Genomic DNA, 18,052 nt, shown 5'->3' on the forward strand with positions numbered 1-18,052 from the left:
AATTAGATGGGCACGAGGAGCAGAGACCCTTTGAGGCCCTCGGGCCAGAGAAGAATAAGAGACTGAATCTCAGTGATTTTAATTGGAGCAGTTTTCACAAGCGCGGAGCTTTCAAGTAATTTCTGTGAATGCACTCGTTGAGTAATTTAGTTTGAGTGCAAAGTTCAAATCTATTTGAATCAGTGTGTAAATATCATATTTGATAACTGCATTGTGTGTCTTGTTTTGTGCGCTTTTCTCCAAAAATGTACATTTATGCGTTTAGCAGGCGCGCTTTTATCCAAAGCGACTTTACATGCACGTTTATAGGAGATCGATACCACGAACTTTTGCATTTGCCCTACCAATTGAGATTCATTCAAATTAAATACGAGAGCTATGATCTTTGCGATGCTGCGCGTTATAGGACACTAAAGAGTTTCTTGGCAGCCACGTTAATGAGCGCTCATATCCCCTTGACATGGCGGCAGACGCGTTATTGTTGATGGCAGGTCATCAGAAGTCGCTCGAACCTTAACCCCTGGGTCTCTGTTTGCTTGTTATATGCCACTGAACTAATAGGGGCGTCGTGTGCCTGAATAGGTACTTAAAACTGGGACTAAAGAACAAAACAAACTTTGCCGGTAGGTTAAATATATTTCATTGGATAAAAGAAGCAAAACATTTTATAGGTCAAATTTAATATATTTTTAAAGTGGAAGTCCCAATAGGTGGATTTTTATGACAATTATATTTTCTTATAATGATGCTAGGAGAGGGGGCACTCTTCTGTTTCATTCTTTTAATAAAATTATGAATATGCCTTGTAGTTTTTGATCTCTTGTGGATTTATGTATGGGTAAGTGACAAATAAGGTATCATCAGGCGGTGAACACAAAGGGTCATTCAAGAGTTTTGCATTCCTGTTGAGTAATATTAGAGTTTGGCATTCATAAACCACACAACACATTACATTTTCTAAGTCATATTTTTTTCATCTGGGATTGCTTGTTTCTTAGATCTCAGGCTCTCGCCATTTGAAAAAGGAAGAGGGATGTCTCCAGCGACATGGCTTCCCAGGTTCCCCCAGAGATATGCCTTTGTGACCACCAGGAAGCTCTCAAACCTACCAAGTATAGAATATCACTTCTTTTATTTCTCCTATAGATTTCAAAAGAGCAGATCTTTGCTTTAATAATTTAGTCTTATGAAACACTAAAGTTTAAAAAGATAAAGAAGATTGCGCATGCATTTAAGAGAGCAGACCTTGTTTGTTTTTCACTTTTTTTACATTACTTTTCCCAGATGATGTCACTATAGTAGTTTATGAGAAAGAAAGGGTGGTCCCAAGAGGACGTCCTTCTTAGCTAGACTTCTGAGAGACTTCAATATCTATGCGATCACTTTCAAAGTGTGGCTGAATATAACTGCAACCAAATGCCTCATTCACCAACATGAATCTCTCTGACGATCAAAGCTTTAATTAACCTATACATTAAATATATGTTTGTAGGTTATCTGTTGTAAAATGAAATACATTTAAGCACATTATTGAGTCTCAAATTTAGTCCAAGAAATGGCAAATACAAAGTTGTCTATGACTAACAAGACGAAAATATATAGTTTCATATAATTTATTGGTGACATTCCTCTAGATGTTCAGCTTTCAGTGTCAACAATGCAGTTTATATGCATTACTTTGATTACAGTGTTCAATACAAATGGCATTTATCAAAGCTATGTTTCAGACTCACATGTGTATTAGGAAATACAAAACTGAAACATAATATAAACCCAAAAAGAGTCTTCTCTTACGGGACCAGTTGGAATAATATTAAAGATAACAGTGTTACTCTAAAAACGGTGACTCTTCTTTCATATTTTTTGGAGAAAAATCCTTGATATTTGGAAAACTATGCCATCAATAACTTAAAGACATATAAACAAAAATAAATATGCATTACATTAGTAATATACAAAGTACTCCTGATTGCAGTTTAAGAACAGTAGCCTATCACATGTAAGTTAAAAAGCATCTGTTTTATGCGGCTGTTTCTTCGTTTCTACTTTATACTTCAGTAAGAAAAAAGTGCTTGTTTGTACACCACCTATAAAGCCATAGTCCAGTCATATAACACATCATTGGCATTGTCAAGCACTTGTCCGACATCCTAATGTATGATTACAAACATTTACTCTATGTTATTTTGCTCAAATATAAAAGAAACGACTGTACAGCTATGTACAATAATTACACGTCCTTTACAGAAAAGGCGTTCGAAAACAAACTAAACGTGGTGCTTGTCGTATAAAGTAAATGACAAAACTTTCAGTAGTGTTAATTTGGTCACATAAACCTATTTGGAGTGTATCAGAGGCTGCACTTTTTATAATTTGTATGAGAAAATAATCTTTCTCTACAATATTCAGTCCTTCCTGCAAGAAATCGTAGCATAATTCCCCGGGTTTTCCTGTAAATCGTCCAACTGCGTTCCATTTTTCCTTTAAGTTTGAGTCCTCGCAGTGGCTTTGGCTCTCTCCTCCATCTGTGTAAAGACAGTGTTAAATGTCGGCCCTTCTGCTGTGTCTCCTGGAGCCCCTGTGTCGTCGTCGCCTTCGCTCTGCCCGACCCGCAGGGACTTTATGAGCACCTGTCTGATGCCGCTGGCTCTCTCTGAGCTTGCGTACCAACTCGTGGTCCTTGTTGCCCAGAACACGGGGAAGAAAGAGGGAAGCTTTGTCTGTGCTTCGTGTCTTAAAGCCTCTCCTTGGCCGGCCCTTTCCATTAATGGAGACGTACCACTGCCTTTTAGAACTGGCACGGCGTTTGCCGCCCCCTGTGCTGGACCCTGCCGGTGGTGGCTGGGTGGTGGCATGGTGCCGTGATGCATAGGTGTTGTAGCCTAATTCATGAATGCGTTCGAGGAACTCACATTCACGGTTAAAGACTTCCTAAAAGGGTGAAAACCAAATAAACGTTTGGGTTAGAACTTCCATTCATTTTACTTAATATTTGGATGCTTTATTGATATACTGGCCATGTGAGGCATTTTATTAAGTGACAATAAGGACACTTCTTGATCAAATAAATTTCCATCTTGAACACCACAACAGTAATCTGCTAAAAAAGAGAGAGCATTTCCTCAGATGAGGTTATCACTCTCTGGTGAGCATAAATTTGGGTGACAAGTTTCCCACTGAGAAACAAACTCAGTAATCTAATGCTCAGTAATCAAGCCACATGTGGGCATACTCGTTCCGCATGAAAAACACCACCATGTGGCAATAGCCTCAAATAGCCCTGCCTGTTATCTGATCCCACCACCAGCACAATTTCAGCTATAGGCTACTTGATTTTTCGATGTGACATGACGCTTACCGAAGCATACAGACGTCCTTTTTCATTCATAGCAAGGTATCTTCCCGAAAACAGACCCTTGATCGCTACCACACCAACATCGACAGCTGTGATCTCGAGTATACCTGGAAAAAAAGTGCAACGGTTAATACGCATGCAGTTGAAATGGCAACCCGCGTGTGAAAATGTGTGTAAAGATTAAAATTGTTAAATACAAATCGAAATTTATGTATAAAATATATTTAGATAATAATTAATAATCTGAAGGATTAAATAAAAAGACAGATCTGATTGGTACAAATTTCACAAAATTGTCACGGTTGGTTGTCTTTCTATAAAGAGACTTTAGTTGATAAGTTATTATTAATTTAATACATTTATATAATATAATTATTTATTGGTAAATAATGCCTACATGATCTCCAAAGAAGATTTAACCGCAGTAGGTTACATATGAAAATAAACAGGAATGTATCTCCTTCACTACAGGATCAATTTTCAAGGACGCACGCACCATATGCTTTATGTTTGATTTTCTATATATCACAAAGGTTTTAAACGTTGATTGAGTCACGGTCTACAGGACAAACGCTGTCAGGTTAGATATACAGACACTAAACGCCTCTTTAAGAGGATGTTTATTCTTCCCCTTTTTGCCATTGATTAATGGCTCTCCTTATTCTTCTGTTTCGAATAATCATCCTTTTACGTTGGATAAACACATCCGTTGTTTAAGTCATTATGTTAAATTGTCTGTTCAATCCCGTTTTCATATGGTAATGTCTATGGGCACTCGGATTTAACTAATTGGAAAACTAAGACAGATAAATGAATGCAGTAATTGAAAGAAAGATAAATCAAGATTATAAAGGATACACAATCTCGCCCACTTGAGTTACAATGTAAGCAATACATAAACATTTAGAGTATCTCCTGTCACAAAATAACTTATTTCGTGTTTTTTATGGTTTAACACGTTCTTATAATCTTTTTACAAAGTTTCAACAACGTTGAAAACATTTACAAGCTGCTAAGGTTGTGATGCGCATTTAATAAAACACTGCGTAAATACGTTAAGGTTGTTGCGTTTATATTCACGTGGTAACAATGTTGATTGAAATTACATTTCTGTTCACACATTTCACATAATTAAAAAAACACGTTGAACACCTGGATGTTAGTTATTGAATGCGTACTCTTCAGCAGCGCAAAATGTTTTTTTATGTAGGCTACTCTGGCACAATTATGCAACTCTGAAAAAATTTGTTGAAAAAAAGTTGACATTTACGAATATGAAGCGTGATACTCACTGAAAGGATTGTTTTCTTCAAGAGATCCGTCTATTTTTCCGTTCGGGTGAATTTGCAAATGATATTTTGTGGCGCAGTAAAGTTTTCTGCGTCTCGGAGCACCCCCGAGGTGCTCGTAAACCCCGCCGCGTCCACCAGCATCTCGCCGCTGCCGTGGGTCACAAGCCTGGCCCCTGGCACAAGGCGCCCTTGGGGTCCTGCTTAGCCTCGGAGGCAGAGATTCCTGCAAACTCGGATCCAAGAAGCTCAGTAACAACAAGAGCAGAATTATAACCATTGTGGCATGGCGGGATGTCGGCAAAATCTCGCTGGAATAGAAATAGCTGGCGCTCGGGTCCCATCAAAATCGTATCATTTGTCAGAGCCGCAAAAGCAGTGATCCAGAAAGTAAAAGAGAACTTATGTATCCATCTGTCCTCTCTTTAGTACGCGTATCTTGTAGGAAAAGCCTCGGTCATCTGTGGGGGCAACGGCATGGGTTCGCGTCGTTGGTGCGCATGGGTTCCTCTCTGCTCTCCAAGCGGACTGTATCTGACCGAGGAGGAGAAAAAGCCCTGTCGGTTTCACAGGGAGGCTATCGTGAGATTTCGCTGATCGACAGTGTGCACAGAAATAAAAGAGCCCTCCTGCAACAATAGCCCGAACCCCGACCAATTGATACAAAGGAAAAGAGGAGGCAAGGTATCAGTCTTGTGTGAACCAAGAGGTTGCAGTGTGGATAAAATTACACAGCACTACACACGGTGGCTTACAGCGGAAAACCGCATCACAAAGAGAGAGACATCCAAGGGCAGAGTTTGCTTCTTTTGAAAGATCCAAAAGCTCAATTATATAGCCGAAAATTATACACTGTGGTATTTAGGCATGTGCACCGGCCCCTGGGTGAGCCACTATCAATTTTGTTTTCATTGCTGTTAGCAAATTTCAGCGGTGATGATAACATTCGTAGACATACACACGTGGCTTACAATAATCCGCATTTATGCGTGGAATGTGTCTTATGTCAATCTTAAAGTAAAACAGTGACCGACAAAAATGATCTCTGGCTTCTGAAATAAGAATTAAGCCTAAAGAAATAAATGCATAAACTAAATACAACTTTTTTATAAATAAATAAATTATTGCTTTTTTGTAAGTGGAAAAGTTATGGATTTATTATATATATTTAATATACATGCTCTTTACAGCATTTTAATCTAATCGTTTCTGTTTAAACCTAATTATTCAGACAGGCGCGCACAACATTTTTCTTTCAACATTTTGAGAAATATATATGGGGCATTTTTTATTTATTTATTTTTTGCAAAAAAATACTCATTTTCAACCAAACTGTCACATATCTATAATAAGGGACATAATAAAGTTTTGCTATAATGAGATTTTTGCGTGTTCATGCTTTTATTAAAGAAAGAAATCCAAGTAGTTTTCCCAAGTCCTGATTTAGAGGCATATTCCATTCTCTCATTTGTAAACAACGCTTCGTTTTCATTATTGATTTATGGCTCAGTAAGCACGAAATAAATTGACTGGATCCGATTTGCGCGCTCTCGAGGGGAGAATCGGACTGCGAGTGCGCACAGCATGCAGCCACTTAAGCTGCAGCTCCTGCAGCCATGCAGCCATCTAAACTGCAGCCGTGCAGCCAGTTAAACTGCAGCTCCTGCAGTCAGTGGGTGGAAGAGTAGCACATGACTTCTGCCTAAATTGCTTCCATCTTGGTCGCATTATGGTTACCATTCTCGTAATTAGCACCATCATCTACAAATCTCCCTGCCCTTTGGCGCAACACCAGATCAGGCTCGTGGGAAGCCGCCCTTCATTTTCCACAAATCATTTTGCGACCTGTTTGTCGCACAGGTTTAACATACACTTACAGTAGGTGAGTTATTTGTCGCGGGGCCGGTGTGTGTCAGACCAGACGGAGGTTCGGCCCACTGATGTACATCATGCGATGCTCTGGTGACCCATTCTGAGTGAGACGCTCTGATGTGGTCTGATCCTGACGGAGGGTTGCATTTCTGATGTGGTCGGCTGTTTCTTTCTGGAAGTATTTTAATTACGGCCCACAGCCGCCCACAAAGCCCAGCAGTAATAATCAGAGAGAGAGAGAGAGAGAGAGAGAGAAGGGGGGACTCAGGATGTTGCCGATTATTTTAAAAGCTCAATGGTTAAATGTACGATGTTAAAGTCTGTTTTGTGTATCTTGAGTTCATTAATCACTTTACCTATACTAACTTAACCTTGTCAACCTTGCTGCGTAAATTAACAAACTGCAGGCTATTTCTTACAAAGCATAAAAATAGGATTTTTACTGATCACCCTATTGAATAGAAATGCTGCAGTATTACCTCTGTATTAAAATGACAAAATATTCATTTCTAAAAGCAAATTTCTAATTCTACCCTACACTGTAAAAATACTTTGCTCCCTTAACATTTTTTGTTAAATCAACTCAAATTTACAAGTCATGTCAACAGAGATGAGTTGTCACAACTTATAAAATATAGTTGAGAAAAGTCAACTTAATTTTATAAGTTATAACAACTCACCTGTAGTTATAACAAATAATTTCTAGTCAAGATAAATAATAGTAAGTTGAAATGACTTGTAAATCCAAGTTGATTCAACAAAAAATTTTAAGGCAGCAAAGTTTTTTTACAGTGTAGCGTTTTTAAAAGGTACCATAGTAATAATAAAAAAGTATACTACACTGTAAAAAGTTGGATAAACTTAAAAAATTACTACAGGTGGTAACAACTAAAATTAAGTTGTTTCAACTTATGTTTCATTAAATTAAATAACTTTTTAGTTGTTACCAATTGAAGTAGTTTTTTAAGTTGATCCAACTTTTGACTTTTACAGTGTACTGTTTATTACAGTTTATCAATTTAATATAGTTAATACTACAGAAAAATGTTTGTTATACATTTTGCAAAGACTATTAATTGTATAATACAGTCTACAATAATAAACATTACATTATTTTTTCATGTGGGCACATTAATGTAATGTTATTGAAACTAACCTCTTATTTTTTATATTGATTGACCAAAAGTCCTGCAAATGAATTGATGTGATCTAGTCACAAGTGTCTTTTTAAATTAACTGAGTGATCTATTTCTTGAACCTTTTATGATTTATTTGTACACTCATAGGAAAATCCTTTGAAAAGTGCTGTTGTTTTGTTGAAAGCTATTTCTGATGTAACCGTTATTATGACCTTGTTGCCATAACTAAGTTGATTTAGTCAAATCAAATAACATTTTGAGTCGAAAATATCAAATGAAACTTATGAGTTTCGATAACCGTGAAGCAAAATATTTTACTGTGAGCCTAAAAGGGTTTTATAGTCTAATCGGAGAACGCAACAAAACAGTTCTCAAATTGTTTAGAAAACAATCTGGTGCTTAAAAACGTTTTTGAGGTTTTTCAGATCAACAACTTGTTTTGAAAGGTTTTTATTTCCCACTTAGCCCACTCAAGAGACACAACAAAAATGTTTTTAGTAACTTTTTCTTTTCTGAACCGAAGCAAACATAATGCAAGATATTTACAAAGCCCATTAGTCACTAGTCTTTCTTTCTGGCTCGTTTGCAGAAAAGGAGGTATATCCAGACCAAATCAAGCTGACCTCTGAACATTTTCTGCTGTAGTTTTTCTCATGGAATAGGTTTTTTTTTGCGCTAGTGATCTGAGGCCCTGGCTAGAGCCAGACGGGAATGCCTCTCGTCCCCTGACAAATCACTGTTGAGCTCCTTTTGTCCGAGTTTACTTTGATCTCACCTGCTTGTCAGGCGCTCAGAAAGAACTCCCATACAGTCCCAATGCACTGCAAACAAATTGGCAACCACTTCATTCTCATACCTCATTACCTCAGGTCGGTTTGGAAAAAAATGTTAACCTCTTTAAATGCCCTTTTAGCACAAAGACATTTCATGGGTATATTTTGGAGTATTTTACCCCATGTACGTGGTTTTGTCTATTAATCTTTCGCCGGACAGAACCCCCACAGCTGGCTCAACCCATCGGCTTTTCGGCACAAACATCGGACGCCGAGGTGTATGGAATGCGCTTGGAGAGAGTTCGTAAACGTTGGCCGCACTGCCTCATTGCACCTTTTCCATTTCGTAGCCCGAGAGATGTCAAAAGGTTTGGATTGATTTCTGCGGTGTAGACACGCCCAATTTATATGTCAGGGTTGAGCACGCCAAAGGACACTTATATTTACTTTGAACTGTTTTTAATGCAACACCCTTAATACTGATTTCAGTTCCCCGGAGTCGCACATCATCTACAGCATTTCATAAATCTCACTGACGACTGCATGTAATTTGCCAGCAGCGCTTTATCTCTCTCTCTCTCTTGCGCTCGAGTCTCCGTTTTAATTTCTCTCTCACACTCTTTCTATTCCTCTCCCACACTTTTCCTTGAAACCAGATAGGTCTTACTTATACCACTGCAGCCCTTTGATTCTTAGCTGCAGGTCTCAAATACCTTTTGGGAGGACGCTGGATTTCTCTGCACCTTCTAACAGTAAAATGATTGTGGTGACCTGTAACTGTATAAGGCATCAATGGTTATCACACCGAGAGCTCAGGGTGCGAGGGGGCAAGGGAGCCGAATGACGAAAACTGCTCGGCGGAACAGTCGCCACAATTTCTAGCGGATACGAATCATCTTGGTATGGCACTTTAATGCAGTTATTGACAGGATCAGCTGTGGGACAACTTAGGTTGATTCCCAAGAGTAAAGGCCAGGCTGTGCCGGAAAATCTAGTTGGTTTTGTTAGTGAATAACGCCTTAATCACAAAAGTGATGACTTTAATGCAATTATTATCAGGATCAGCCGTACATCCTTTAGTACAGTAGCGTCCTGATCTTTCGGCTCCCCTCTCCAGTACACCAGGAAAACAATGTCACGCTGTTGCGGAGCGGCACACTGCTCATACCGACAGTGACGAAGCAGCTGTCGATGACTCATTTGAAACTCAATGTCACCTAATTTCCCTTAAATATAAGGCCATTGACAGAGGGGATGGGGTCCCAGCAGGGGCCGGTGCATGTGAAAGGGCCATGTTGATTGTGTAAAAGATGGATGGCAGAGGAGTGTTTGCTGCAAACTGCATTGTTCCCATTTCTCCTTTTCAAAACTTCATGGCAACATTTATATGGACCCTCTCTGAGCTTTTACTTTCAAACACCTTTTGTTCTTCTCTGTATACCTCCTTGAATGTTATATGTGCACACACACAAAATAGCACAATGTTATCACAAAGTAATCCCTCCCTATCCTTTCCTGCGCAAGTCTTCAAATTAATTTAATAATCTGGAATTTTAATAGCGTATCGAAATCATTCATCGTGTCAGTCTTAGATTTAGAATCATGGAATCTGAAGCCGTTGAGTTGTCGGAAACCATAATGGTAAGACACAGATAAACTAAGACAGAAATAGATCAATTAGGGTCAATTAGGGTAATCTGAGATTTGGGTAATGTGGGACAACTTGGGATGATGGGTTAATTCCCGAGAGTAAAGGGCAAGCTGTGCCGGAAAGTCTGTGTAAACATTACCAATTTGATAAAGCCTCATTTGCCGGTTTGACTTTTAAATTATAAAGAACAAAAATGTTGGAACCGTCCATATTACCTTAATTCAACCTATCTGCTTCATTTCCTACAATCATTAGTCATCATCATCAAAAGGCGATGGATACATGTCTTAAGTTCACTCCCGGTTCTAATAGTGTTGTGATTAGAAAGAGAGTCTGTCATTCTGCCTGTGCTAACATAAGTGAGCAGTCCAGCAAGGGCGATGACAGAGCCCACAGTGACCCAAAGAGGGCCACGTGTGGCCACAGCTCGCCCCAAGAATCAACCCCTAAAACGAATGCTTGTCATTGAGTAATATCCAAACACGATGGACACATGAAGTATGTCTTAAGTTCTTTCAAAGGTTTTCCACATTCAGGAGAAAAACTGAGTGCCACCCGTGCAAAATTGGGGCGCTGACAGAATCCTGCGCTTAAAGCACTTATCACCGGGGTGTCGCATGCTGATGTCTTTCAGTGGTCTAAAAGCTTACAAGCCCCTGGTATGTTAATGTTTCTGCCGGGCTCGTGGTGTAATGTGGACCACAGAACATATATTTAGCATGTTTGACATCCACATTCAGTGACGCTTTGATGCAGTACTAAGATATGTGAAGTTATGTAACCGGACATCAAAGGAAATGCATGGAAAACCATTAAAAGCAACATGATGTCATGGAAAGTCGTGTTATAGTCAAGAAAAAATGTTAGGATGTCTAAAAATGTAACAGAAAGTGATTCTAACCCCAAACCCAAGCAACAATTGTAAGAAAATAGGAAAAAAACAATACATACATTGACACGAAAAGAAAGTCATACCACGGACACGAAAAACTATTTATAGAAGTTCAAGCGAGTGACACGAAAAGACATTTGTGCTCAAGGCATGAAAAAATGTTCGTGACTATAACACCCCAAATTAATTTATTCGTGTCCATTGCACGAAATTCAGCTTTTTTTGTGCCTTGAGCACGAATGTCTTTTTCGTGTCACTTGCACGAATTTCTATATATAGTTTTTTGTGTCAGTGGCACGATTTTTTTTTCGTGTCATTTTACGTATTGTTTTCAAATTTTTTCTTCCTGTTTTTAAATCATTGTTGCTTCGATTTGGGGTTTGGGTTAGGATAAACTTTTATGTATTGGTTTCTACATGTTTTTCTTCCGCTTTTAAAACTATTCTCGCCTGGAGTTGGGGTTAGAGTTGGGGTTTGGGTTATGATGTCTAAAAATGTAACAGAAGTGATTCTAACCCCAACCCCAAGCGACAATGGTAAGAAAATAGGAAAAAACTATGAGAAAACAATACATACATTGACACGAAAAAGAAGGTCGTGCCATTTACATGAAGAACTGTTTGTGGAACTTCGTGCGAGTGACACGAAGAGACATTAGTGCACAAGGCATGAAAAAAGCTGAATTTCCTGCCATGGACACAAATAAATTAATACGATTTTTCGTGACTATAACACCCCAAATTAATTTATATGCATCCATTGCACGAAATTCAGCACGAATGTCTTTTTCGTGTCACTTGCACAAATTTCCATAAACAGTTTTTTGTGTCAGTGGCGCAACTTTTTTTGCGTGGTATTTTATGTATTGTTTTCTCATTTTTTTCTTCCTTATTTTTAAATCATTGTCACATGGGGTTAGATTTGGGGTTTGGGTTAGGATGTACTTTTATATATTGGTTTCTACATGTTTTTCATCCGTTTTTAAAACTATTCACGTCTGGAGTTGGGGTTAGGATGTCTAAAAATGTTACAGAAAGTGATTCTAACCCCAACCTCAAGCGACAATGGTAAGAAAATAGGAAAAAACTATGAGAAAACAATACATAAAATGACACGAAAAAGAAAGTCGTACCACGGACATGAAAAACCATTTATAGAAATTTGTGCGAGTGACACAAATAAGACATTCGAATAAATTAATCACATTTTTCGTGACGATAACACAACTTTCCGTGAGACCAGTATGATTAAAAGTATTTATTGTTTGGTAATGATCAAATGCAATGTCTTATTTTGCTTATAGTTACGTGTCTACTGGAGAAATCAAGTGAGTGACTCTTAAAAACGAATAATTAATAAAAACAAATAGTGCTATTTTAGGGTGTTTTCACACATGTTGGTGCGCATTGTGGTGCGGCCTGAAGTGCACCAAATTACATTGTATCATTTTTCAGTTAGTGCGGTTCGTGTTCACATACCACATGTTGTGTTTACCGTACTCGAAATGCCGCACCGTACACCATGTGACAACGGTCAGTGCTGTCATTGGTCTCTGACAGCTCTTACCATCTCATGACCGCCCCCCCCCCATGTTTCCACGACAACCACCATTTATAAAATCATCAGCTCAAACGTCTAGGAGACAGCGAATCTCTGCAACGGACCAAGATTGCCTTGTTTGTTGTTAACCCACAATATAACACGCAGCTCACGTCACGACGGAAGCCCAGTGGCTCAAACATGTGGAGAACTTCCTGTATTTGGTTCAGTCAGAGGTCGAGCAGCGTTCACACCACAGATGGGTCGCACCTGAGTTCGGCGACAGCCGCTCCGAGACCACCTGTTTAGAGCCGTCTTGGAGAGGCCGTTTAGTGCACACCAGAGTGCGGCTGTTGTGTTCACACTGACCCAAACGAACCGTACTCGGACCGACACGTCATTTTGGCCGACCTAAACAGTGCCTGTGTGAAAGCACCCTTAGAGGCCATATACACAACAACGTTTTCTATAAAAACGGATACGTTTTTACGTGCTTTGGCTGTCCGTTGACACAATGGCATTTTAGGAAAACACAAACTTTTGAAAGTGGATAAAACGTTGCCTTTATTATTTCAGTGTAATTGACGAAAACACAACTCTATGAAAATAGTGATGTCATCATAACCACGCGTATTGTGTGTTCAGTCTGCATGCATGCACAAGTTCTTGACAAGCATAAAATAATGTCAGGACTGTTTGTTTTACGCAAGATGCTAAGTTTAGTAATGCTTCTCTAACAAGGTTTACACATTTTTTGCCACTAAAAAGTCCTTTGTAGTAATACCTACATCATCGTTTGCCTGAACAAAACTGCTCAATGCTTTTGCTGTAATGATTGTTTGTATTTATACTTTACAAACTTACATCGCAAACTGGCTTGGCACTTGTTTTACAGTGCTTTTAGTCATTTTCGCAGATCAATGCAGATCATTGACAACATTTTCGAGTATAATAAAAAAAATGCAAAGGACAAACTTTTCCTTTTTTTCAACATTGTTGTCGTGTAAATGTAGCTTTAGTCCAAATGAAAGAAATGTTATGGTAAATATGTTGCTTCTACTCTTAAAGGAACAGTATGTAAGAAATTTATATCAATTAATCATAAAATGGCCCTGATATGTCACTAGACATTAGGAAATAATTTTCATTTCAAAAACTTATATCACTGACAGCAGTGGTCTAGCCAAGATATTGTCATTTAAAAAGTGGAGTTGTAGCCCTCAACTGATGTTTATGTTGTCATTTTGTGTATTGGCCACTAGTTGTGTGATTGCAGTACCAGTTTTGGCCACAATCCTACATACTGTTCCTTTAAGAATACTTAATGGAGATCTCATACATGCTTTCTTTTTATTATAAACCATGTTTCTGGTGTTTTGCCTGAAATACTCAGGAAAATTAAAATAAGACGTACATGTATAGACAGTAAAAGTATAGAGCTACACATTTTTTGTAGATTGCACAGTTTAAATAAATTGGTCTTGGAGGAATTTAATGAGAAATTTGTCAGTGAAATATTTGTCTTAATTGCAGATTTTAATGTCTTGGCACTTGTGAGAATGTCTTGAGTCATTGTTCAATCTCTTTTGAAACTTCAGAGAAGAGACATGTTAAATTATTGTGGTCTATTTCTCAGGAGAAAGTGTAAGAAGCAGAAGAAGACTTCCATTTGTTCACCATTTCATGTCATTGTTGTCTTGGACAAACAACTGAGATATTGAAAAGATCTCATTTGTAATTTCCCCATCCTCTGGGAGGTCAAATTGGATACGCATACTGCCAAAGTGTGATGTTTAAAGCAAAGTACTTGGGTTCACTTGAAGGGTGTATAGCAAATTTGGGCCAAAATAACATCGTGCCAAGGGTCAGATACAGTCTAATGTATTTGTTGGGTATTGAGGTGGTAAGAGTGATTGACTGGTGGTTGGATATTTCTGCACATCTGTTCCCAGAATCTGTCCACACATGGGTGACAAATCACGGTTTTACACAACCTCCAAACCTCAACAAGGAACGAGACCTCGACACTCTTCATCCATCCATTATGACATCATAAAGCACTGTAGCGCAGGCCAGGCTGAATGTGGCTCTCCGTAATGACCTTGAAACTGGATATACTGCTTTGCGTTCAGCAGATGTGGGGCGTGTAAACGCTTTCTCTTCCTTTCTTTTAACATATCTGATCTGTGAAATGTTTTCTCATTGTTGATAGGTTTTTAATATTTGGTATGTTGCAACTGGCAGTAAGCCTCGCAAGTTGTTTAAATTGTACATTGTTCTTTAATATAGCGTCATTTAGTGACTAGTTTGTAAGTGTTTGGCTGGCCTGTGTGATATGTCAACACTGTGAGTGTTGGCCTGACAATAAATTATATCCACTATACAGTGGGGTTTTCAACACAACTTATTGCAATTGGCAACTATTTTCTAGGTGATTAATGCCACGTTCACACTAGACTTGGAAAACCGGAAATGACATCACGTTGTTTTACAATTTTTTTTTAATATTTCATACTACACAGCAAATTCACCATGTGTATATATGGGTAACACCAGGCGCTACTACGCTCGAACAAAAACAGTTTTGACCAATCATATTGTCAGGGCGGGCTTTATACGATGATGGACAGATGATCAACAGTAACGTAATCAACTACGTCACCAAAGAGCGCTTGTGTTGAATCCGTTTACCACAAAGATGGCTGCTGCCAGAGAATTGAGATGTTAACATTCTGCCATCGAGTCTGTTCTAGAAGATATCGATAGCGCATTGATTTTAAAAGAGGAACAGAGAAACGCGATCAAGGCATTTGTTGATCGGAAAAATGTTTTTGCCTTCCCTCCTACAGGATTCGGCAAAAGTTAAATTTATCAGCTGGCTCGGCGTGCATGTGCAACTCGGCATGCACGACAACGTGGATATAACTAGTGGTCGTGGCCAGCTCCTTTTCGGAAGCCCGTGGATGAAGTTCATCTAACTTACCAGTGGTAAGAGAAAGTCTGACTATATCACTTAGTAAATAACTCACAATGTCGTGATATGAATGAACATAGTAGGTGTCGATGTACGTTCACTAACTCAGACTTAGTATAATCATAATTTTAGTCTCATTGTAGCGAAATAACTAGCAGTTCAGGTCAATCTGCAAAAGAGGACAGACGCCATTTCAACATAAGCCACACAGGTCTATCCAATTGAGGCATTTTTTGTCCTGGTTCGGTTTAAACACGCCCCATAATCACAGCCTAATGGAGCGGTATCAGACTCAAATTCTGACTAGAATTGAGTATGACAACGTCAGGCTAGGTGAACAAACATTTCACTTTTTACAGTATATTAATGATTTCTCCGTTTTGGATTTCCTGAAAAGGTTACGTATGCAACGCGTCAATCTCCTATTGATCTCACATCCTCACATGATATAAATTCACAGGTTTAGCGAAATGCGAATTTTTTTCCTACACTGTAAAAAATTCCTACATTTACTAGTTAGTAGCTACTATAAATTATAAAAATAAACTTGAATTTGTTTAAGTTAATAACCCCTTACTAGTCAAGATATATTAAATTAATAATCATTTTAAATTGATTAAACTTAAAAAATCAAGTGCAACAAGGAATTTTACAGTGCATGAGCATGCGTTTCCAGACTAGCGCATTCGCATGTGTTTGAATGGAAGTTAATGAAACAAAAAGTGTAGTGTGACCTTAGCATATTTGGACAATCTGCTTTCCCACCAGTGAAGTTGAGTTTAGGGGCGAAGTAAGAAGTGGGGCTTCATTCATGTTTTTTCTTAATAATTGTATAAATTCACTTCGTACAAATTCATACCAAGTGTGCCACACAAGCCCTGAAATATGAAGCCAGAACGTCTCGATATGCGCATTCTGCGAGAACGAGGGCAGGCCTTGATTTTGCGCCTTTACTTCCTGCTCACTACTGTGCAAGACTGGTCCCAAAATCGCTTCTGCGCAGACTCAAGACTCAAGATGTCAGCTCCGTACTGGCGACTTCACTTTTCACCAATGGAAGAGAGCGAACGGGCGTCGTCCATCTTTTTATATAATCTATGATTCGTACTATTAGCCACCTCATAAAAGCAGACTGATCTCACAGAAAGTCGTGTTATAGTTACAAAAAATGTGATTAATTAATTCGTGTCCATGACACGAAATTCAGCTTTTTTGTCTTTTTCTTGTCAGTCGTAAATAGTTTTTCGTGTCTGTGGCATGACTTTCTTTTTCGTGTCATTTTATGTATTGTTTTCTCATTTTTTTTTTTTTTACTATTTTCTTAACATTGTCGTTTGGGGTTGGGGTTAGAATCACTTTCTGTTACATTTTAAGACATCCACACCTCAACTCTAACCTCAACTCCAGGCGAGAATAGTTTTAAAAGCTGAAGAAAAACATGTAGAAACCAATATACACTGAAAAAAAATGATTCATTGAATTTAATTAAAAAATTTAAGGTAAGTACTGTAGTTGCAATCAATTTATTTAAGTTACATTTAAACAAAAAAATTAGTAAAGTAAAATAAAATAAAAAACTTTTGTTTAAATGTAACTTAAATAAATTGATTGCAACCACTTACCTTAAAAAAATTTATTAAATTCAATTAATCAATTTTTTTCAGTGTATAAAAATACATCCTAACCCAAACCCCAAATCTAAGTTTAACCACAAGCGACAATGATTTAAAAATAGGAATGAAAACAATACATAAAATGACACGAAAAAGAAGTCGTGCCACGACACGAAAAACTATTTATAGAAATTCATGCGACTGACACGAAAAAGAAAAAAAGCTGAATCTCATGCCATGTACACAAATAAATTAATCACATTTTTTGTGACTATAACACGACTTGCTGTGAGATCATGTTTCATAAAATACTTAAAAATATATCAGACTGTGTTTTCTGGTATTTATTTTTTTAACTATTCTGAAAACAATCAGAACCATGTATTTAATAATCAGAAGCATTTGTTACTAATATTTTAAATAATTGGCAATCAATGTCATTTTCAACATCTACAAATTTGTGCAAATATTTAAACAGATTTGTGTGTTTTGTGATTGTGGCAAATATATTATATACAAAGCTCCACATATTTTAGTTTAAAATTGCAGGTAGATTCTAGAAGTAGATTTATGTCATTTCTATGATTAAAAATGACCTTGTGGACGATGAATCGCTTGTTGCAATACTAAATGCATTCCATACAGATGCATAGTGTGGGGCAGCACAGGGTTTTGTCTCCCTACTGGTCTGAATGCTGGCTTTGAAGAGGGGGATTAGGATTAACATTGAATTCACTTTTTAACAAAGACTTGACCTACTGTAGAACTCTTGTAGGAGACACAGGCTCTTGTCAAAACCATAAGAACGCCTAATGCTGTTGCAATAACTCGTCAATTCATTAACCAAACAATACACAATACACTGTTCCTAAAGTAAAGAAAACATACAATTATACAATCCAGTGGCTCTAAAATTGTGGATACACTTTCAGACAAAATGGTCAAAAAAGGTCCC

The 18,052-nt window shown here is 38.0% G+C and overlaps 1 protein-coding gene and 1 long non-coding RNA gene across 4 annotated transcripts in view; one reads left to right on the forward strand and one right to left on the reverse strand.

The window, feature by feature from the left end:
* LOC129451386 (uncharacterized) overlaps positions 1-1,716 on the forward strand; it is a 22,594-nt gene extending 20,878 nt beyond the window's left edge. The window contains exons 3-4 of one of the 3 annotated variants that reach the window (XR_008646745.2): positions 999-1,112; positions 1,285-1,716. This is a non-coding gene — a long non-coding RNA (uncharacterized lncRNA). Of the gene's footprint in view, positions 1-998 lie in introns of all 3 variants that reach the window. The other 2 variants (XR_008646746.2, XR_012360096.1) reach the window with 2 other exon arrangements.
* On the reverse strand, positions 1,625-5,873 carry fgf3 (fibroblast growth factor 3). The gene is made up of 3 exons (XM_055214420.2): positions 4,648-5,873; positions 3,359-3,462; positions 1,625-2,931 (listed from the first exon to the last, which is right to left on the reverse strand). Exons 1-3 carry the CDS (start codon positions 4,922-4,924, stop codon positions 2,542-2,544), a joined length of 771 nt encoding a protein of 256 aa, XP_055070395.1. The 5' UTR covers positions 4,925-5,873; the 3' UTR covers positions 1,625-2,541.
* Positions 5,874-18,052: the final 12,179 nt, after the last annotated feature.

This window comes from Misgurnus anguillicaudatus, chromosome 21 (assembly GCF_027580225.2).
Source record: "Misgurnus anguillicaudatus chromosome 21, ASM2758022v2, whole genome shotgun sequence".
Classification (NCBI taxonomy): Eukaryota; Metazoa; Chordata; class Actinopteri; order Cypriniformes; family Cobitidae; genus Misgurnus; species Misgurnus anguillicaudatus.